Here is a 7,126-nt window from a genome sequence, read left to right as displayed (position 1 = left end):
AAGAAGCCATATTAGTAATGATTATAAACGAGAATTGTTAACGATATTGCCAAGATCCACACAGCTGACAGCTTCGTTGTACTTTGTTCAAGTTGTGCACGAAATAGACGCTGTTTTTCTGCACTTTCACTTCTTACGTCTCCATCACTTCAATCTCTCTCGTGCTGCACAACTGAGCTGCGTTTAGCAGACTGTGTGCGAAAACGCTGCCGTGCGGCAGAGATGAGGACTGTTTGAAAATCTTTTTTCCACTAAAAATTTGATGCGCATCGTCTCAAGTTTAATACGCGAACATAACAAAAGATGTGATCGCAAAACAATCAGGAATAAAGCATTACATGCAAAATTTTAAGTTATAACATGTAAATACATAGGCCTAGTCGCCAGTGGCGACCTCAGCAAAAACTTCACTCGCAATTTAATATTTTTGGTCGCAAATGCGACCGTTTTAGTCGCAGTTTGGAACCCTGTAGTAAACTTGCTCAGTAGCGCACCCGGTACAGCATTGCACTTTACTATTTTAATACTATTTTATGAGCTCAAAATACTTTCATCATAGTGCATGATTTGTAGACTAATGCATTTTGATGTTTGCATTACATAACTAGCTCCATATGTGTGGCTTTTGTGACATAGTAAACTTGCTCAGAAGCGCACCTGGTACAGCATTGCACTTGTTATGTAAAGTACTTGGGTACGAGTCCCGTGAAACACGAGCCACTTAAATCTGTTTCAGATAAATCTGAAGGCATTGTTAGTTCACTTTGAAAGTGTTTGCGAAGCAGCAAAATATAATTTTGCCTTCTGACACCAAGGTTGTTCATTCAAATGCATGAACTAATAAACAATGTAAAGATACTTTGAACACAATGCAAGTCACTTTAGACATAAGAGTCTCCTAAATACATCACAGTAAACATAAAAAAGGCCTACAATTCACCATGTTGGTAACAGGTAAATAAATGTTGATATCATTAACATTTTGTTTGTGTTGTTGTTCTGAATCTACTTTAATGCAGTAAAAAGGCACTACGACAAAAAAAAGGTTCCTTATGGTCTTAAAATAATTCATTGTGGTTGTCTGTAGATTGCTCACCGTCAGCGATGAAGTGTTCAGGAACATGGAGCGTGACCTTGACGGTGAGAGGACAGGACGTTTGCGTGCCGTACACGACCGCCACCACACACGTGCAGACAGTGATCAGTGTTAGCGAAGCTTTGCTCATGGGACTCTGAGGGCAGCCTGTGGGAACAGAGAGAAGAACACGATTAGACTCCTGCTGTGATTTCACATGACGTCACACCTCTCCCACTCACCATCAAATGAACTGCTGCCTTCCACCATTATCAGGCAAGCTTTTGCTCTTTCTTTAATCTATACCATTGTTCAAAAGTTTGGTCTTTGCTAAGACTGTTTTTAAAAGTAGTTTATTCTGCTTACCAAGGCTGATCAAAAATACAGTAAGAACAGCAATATTTTGAAAATATTACAATTTATTATTTATTTTTTTTTTGTAAAATGTAATTTACGCCTGTGATGTAAAGCTGAATTTTCAGCATCATTACTCCAGTCTTCAGTATCACATGATCCTTCAGAAATCATTCTAATATGCTGATTTGCAAAAATAACTATGTATGAGTGTTACACTCTCCGGTCTCCTCTACACTGCTGAGGATATTGTAGAAACATCAGGAACGATTCTGTTCACTCACACTCATCTCAATGTTTCGAAAGCTTTTCTTTTTTTAGTTGCTTGTAATTTTTTTTTTCTTGCGTCTGAATCAGTATCTGAATCAGTTTAATCATGCCACTGTCTAATATAATACATTTTCCAAGCTGTTCTCAGAATTCTCCACTTAATTTCAATGGAACGATCTATAAAGCTTGCCTGAGTGAGCAAAGATAACCAGAAGAGGGGCGGAGCTTAGAGAAAGGTCAATTTGGACCACTTAATACAGCAAGCAGCTCTAATGCTACAATAAAACGAGGAAAGGCAAGTGTCCTGATCCTTTCTGGGGACAGCCTGGCCATAAATTGAATCCGCGAGCTCCCTGTAGAGTGGACGTAGGAGTGAGAGTGTTTATTCCCATGTCTCAAAGCTCTGTGATGACGATCAGATTTATGTAACATAGAAAACAAAGCTTAAAGTCCAACTGCAGTAATTCGTCTGCGAGACAGAGGTTAAACTTAAACTCTGAAATATCCACATCTAGTAAGAACCGACAAATAGGTTTTGGCAGCTTTGGTGAAGATCAGATGCTTTGAAGTCAAAGAACAGCATGTAATAATGAACAGGTAACATTAATACCATTAATTAATACCAGTACCAGCTCCCAACAAGCAAGAAATAATATTCTTTTGGACATATTGGCGGCCTTCACAAACAAACAAACTCTTATTCTGTTCTTTAATTAGCTAAGTTTAGAAAAGTCCTTGTTAAGACTTGACTGATTTCTTTGTGCAGATTAACAGATAATGGGTTTTCATCATTATCCGACAGGACTTAGATATCAGTGTTAGCCTGAAAATAATATATAATCACTGTTGTCTTGGAAACTGAGCTGAGATACACCCGACTAAGTGTTATAGAGGGCCTGGTGGGGTGAAATAAAAAGTGAAGTAACTCCTCTTCAAACAACTTCAAGAACCTGAGATTTCTGTAGATTGCATTCAAACATCTCACAGATGCTTGTATTAGTTTTGTTGTCTCTGCCTTGTTCAGCGCTCCTCCAAGGGGTCACACCTGGCTTGTTCGTCACAGTGCAACATTCACAGTATCTCACGTCTCTTCCAGAACAATCTGTTCCTAACTGTAGCCGTCGGTGAACAGCCCACGGTTATTAGCACAATCTCGACTGGAGATCCAGAAGATATTTTCAAAAAACGGATAATGGGAACTGGGTAAGTGGATTTGAAACCGGTGGACATGGACACAGGCAAACAAAAGTGTAAAATAAACAAAAATGAGATGAAGTCAACATCTGGAAGTGGTTCTGAACTCATGAATAACTGGGACGCTCTTAAACAACAGAAACAGGATATGCACACAGTATTTCATAGATCTTACTGTGGAATGCAATGTAGCACATCTTAAAACATTATTTGGTAATACTTTGCAATAAGGTCGCATTAGTAATGCATTTGTTATAACATTTATTAATCGGTGTTAAAATTAATAGTTAGTTCATGTTAGCTCAAATCCATGACAAATATTAACAGATACAACTTTTGATTGTAATTATGTATCCGTAAATGTTTAAATTAACAATAGCTAAGATTAATAAGTGCTTTAGAAGTATTTTAATTGTTAGTTCATGTTAGTAATGCAGTTAACTAATGCTAACAAATTGAACCTTACTGTAAAGTGTTGCACATTATTTTATAGGCCAATTTGCATGACACAATTTAAAACCGGAAACATGTCTTTAATACATTGAGAGGAATGAAAAACAGTCAAGTAAAAAAAGAGAAGAGAGATCAAAACCTTGAATCCTTTTAAAATATTTATATTATTCCTACTTTGTAAACATTTTAAATACTTTTATGCAACAGTTACATTGTAATACCTGGTTTTAGGGTTAGGGTTAGTGAGTCATTGTATTAGTCACTCAACTGATTTATTCAAAAACACTGAACCATTCAGGCACACAACATCACAACTGTGTGCTCCTCGGTGTTGCAATGGTTCTGTGGTTTGGAACAATTCTTCTTGGATGTATAAAACTGTCAATACTGAGGCCAAAATCCACACATTTACAACAGTTATATCCTTACTACTTATATAAATTAACTTAGACTGAAAACAGATTTTTTTTTTTTTTTGGTCGCCTGTTCATAAAAAAAAAAAAATGCAATTGTTATGCTTTATGATTTTGATCCACTGGCTTGCAGAGTCGTGAGTCATTCTTCAGAATCGGACTACATTGGCCACACAGTATGTTTTGCTCTGTAGATTTTGTGTGGAGGCACCATTGCATAGTCATGAAGAAAACATTGTCAGAGTATTTTAATATGGTGTCCATTGCACACTGTCGCTAGAATGCATATTCGAGAACTAGTCTGAGCTGAATTCTGAATAAGAACGCTACATTAATCCCAATAGCAAATGTGTTATTGACCCAACACACAAGAATATTGAATGTGAATAAAGTGATGTGGTGTAAAAGCATTTAACAGGATTGTTTTAAAATGGTTTATCAATATTGTCTTCCAATTACAATGTATGATTTATTACAAGACATGCACACAGAAATACAATGATACAACCAGATCTTACAAATGTAGCCCATTTTCAAATTTAAGCACATAAATTCCAAACCAACTGTGACAGGACGGAAATAAATAACACATTTGGGCTTGTAGGGTTTATAAATAACTATTGCTACCTACATATTTAGGTTTAGGGGTAATATTTTAAGAATCACCATTGAATAACCCATTGACCACTAATCTAGGACGCATCCACCTTTTTATTTGTTAGTTAGTTTGTTTGTATGGCATTAGCTTAAATGGCACTACTTCCTGAAAATGAACCAGCTAGTTTATTTTTTTTCCCCCTGATATATTTTTTGCTAAATAAATCCCTTTATACTGACAAATTGTATTAAGTATTTCAACAATGATTCATATGCGTGACTAATACATAAAACAACTTGATACATAAAGGGAGGAATATTGCAGTGTTTAGTTGTTGAACAGTCACTGAAATAATAGGTTTAATGACACAACTTTAAATGTGAAATGGGCCGCAATCACTGTGAAAGACCTAAGAGCACATTAGCATATGTACGAACACAACAGCATGTTAACACTGAACACACTCACACACACGCTCTCTCTCGGGTTTCAGAAGTGAATGAGCAAGTCCTTGACAAAGCTTAGCAGAGCTTCACACTTGTGTGTCCTTCATGCTAGAGAGCATCTTCCACACAATGCTCAACAACACTACTGGCTGTGCAATGATAACGCTCATGCATACAGTACATATAAAACATGACAACCACTGGTTAGATTCACAAACACATGTGACCTGTGACAATCGCAGCTTCTGTCGAATCGCGATCTCGATTCCATTTCGATTTAGCAGCCCTAGACCTGTTCTGGCAAAATGAGTCACAACACGCAATTTTTATTTTCACATTTTCCTGTAAATTTCCTCAGAATGATGTATGATTTGTTGGAATCAGACGGAAAATGACTGAGCTACACGCGTCGATGGAGTCAGCAAAGTCAATTTTGAGAAAAATCGAGTTAAAGTTTTCTGATGGTTCCAAAGCACAGAGCAACGTTGCATCTTTCCCTCCAGTTATTTTCTTAATAATAATTACTATATTAATAATCTTTTTTTTTAATCTTAGTTATTATAAGAACAGATGCAAAAAAAACAACAACAACAAAAAAAAAACAGTAGAACTAATTTAAGAAAAAAACAAATAACGCATTATTTTTTCATTTTACATCTAAGCAAAAGCATTCAAGTAAGAAAAACTAAATCAAATGTTAAAATCCCTTTAGTGAGTTCATTACAAATAAATAGATTATTAAAACTACAAAAAGCAGGTAAATCAAGAGCAGTGAGTGATTCCCTCTTTTCTTTTATCGTTAGATTAACATTAATGAGACAGACGGCCTATATATTAAGACCTACTGTAATGCACGGATCTAATATAATGTTACACAGATGTTTTTCCCCAACAGTTCGCCAAACGGACACTTAAGACATAACAGATTATGCTTGCATGAATACTGTAATTCTGTGTATATGTGTAACATACTGCTTGGAGACTTGAAAGATAGGAGATCCAAATGTTATTTAGGACAGACCAGAGACGTGATCCAAAATACAGGCAGCAGGTCAAAACCCAGGTAGGCAATCCAGACAAACGACAATGCAGGGAACTCAGTCAAAACTCAGAAACAGGCAAGAGATAAAAAAAAAACAAGAGACATAAACCTGGGAGAGTGCTCAGAAATGCAGTGTTACAACTAACAAGGTTTCGCTATGTGACTCAGAAAACACAGATGTAACGGGGTAACAAGACACAGGTGAATGCAATTAAGTGATGAGTCTGGCAAAGGATTATGGGGAATGTAGTCTGTGAGAGTGTAACAACAGTCTGGGGTGGAGTGCCCTCTGGTGGTTCATGGGCACTCCAGCTGGGGATTGTGACAATATGTATATTTATCGGGATTGCGCACAGTCGGACGCGCCTTTATGCGGGCGCTTTGGATGACAGTCAGCGAGAAATGAGCGGAGAAAAGGTACTCCTCTCAGAAAACTTACAAATAACGATAATTTTAGATGTTTAATTGCTATTTTGGAGCATTGGGATTGCTAGATAAGGGTTTAATGAACTAATTTTTATGAAAATCTCAAATTCGACTAAAATCGCCACTTTTCACTTTTTTGCGTGTATCTCAAAATTACCCTGCGTGCATTCCGACTCATTTTGCCAGCACGGGTCACATATACACATAAAATGTGTCTGTCTGCAATGCAATAACTCAGAGGATAACTTCAGTCTAAGCTGTTTATCAATGACCATTTTCAAAACTGAAAAACACAGCTCGACAAGAAAACAAATATAAATATATATATATAAAAAAACAGAACCGTGGAGATGGATCCTCTCCGAACTCTGAGTATGACATGTTTATATTTTTGCATGTCCTCGAATGCACACCCACAACATCCTCTTGAAAATAGCTCAGCTATCAGCACAGATGGAGTATGAGGTATAATTCATGGCTATAGCAGCTCAGAAGAGCAAACAGCTCTTGAGGAATCAATAATGAACCCTGTTCTGTCCCTTCTGCTCAGAGCCCCTGGTCTGATAGTGAGCAGGTTTTCAGCAGTTCTACCCCTGCAGCTTTTGATACAGATCGATTTACTGTAGACCGACACCACCATAATGAAAAGGGCTGAAACTCAGCGAAATAAATTTCCTAGGCAATTTATTTTTCTTATTTCTTTTAACTATGAGTTTTGCAAGGGAGAATACACTGCAAAAGATAACAGTGAATACATAAATGGGCGGTGCTTGCTTGTGCAAAACCCTCCGCCACATGTTTTGTCTGCCCAAAATCTCTATGATATATATTATGGTCTGTATATGGCTTGGGTTT

At 37.0% G+C, this 7,126-nt stretch overlaps 1 protein-coding gene across 2 annotated transcripts in view; it reads right to left on the bottom strand.

Annotated features, from left to right (window-relative positions):
- The window catches only part of LOC107727993 (astrotactin-2-like), a 236,493-nt gene extending 230,558 nt beyond the window's left edge, over window positions 1–5,935 (bottom strand). The window contains exons 1-2 of one of the 2 annotated variants that reach the window (XM_016538046.1): window positions 5,825–5,935; window positions 1,097–1,243 (exon numbers count right to left, since the gene is read on the bottom strand). In XM_016538046.1, coding sequence (XP_016393532.1) covers window positions 1,097–1,226 — 130 coding nt within the window. In that variant the 5' untranslated portion in view covers window positions 1,227–1,243; window positions 5,825–5,935. Of the gene's footprint in view, window positions 1–1,096; window positions 1,326–5,824 lie in introns of those variants that run through there. The other variant, XM_016538051.1, reaches the window with a different exon arrangement.
- Window positions 5,936–7,126: the final 1,191 nt, after the last annotated feature.

Source organism: Sinocyclocheilus rhinocerous, unplaced genomic scaffold (assembly GCF_001515625.1).
Source record: "Sinocyclocheilus rhinocerous isolate Xijiao unplaced genomic scaffold, SAMN03320098_v1.1 scaffold1364, whole genome shotgun sequence".
NCBI lineage: Eukaryota > Metazoa > Chordata > Actinopteri > Cypriniformes > Cyprinidae > Sinocyclocheilus > Sinocyclocheilus rhinocerous.
The sequence above is the reverse complement of the archived record's forward strand: the minus strand, read 5'-3'. Positions and strand labels throughout refer to the sequence as shown.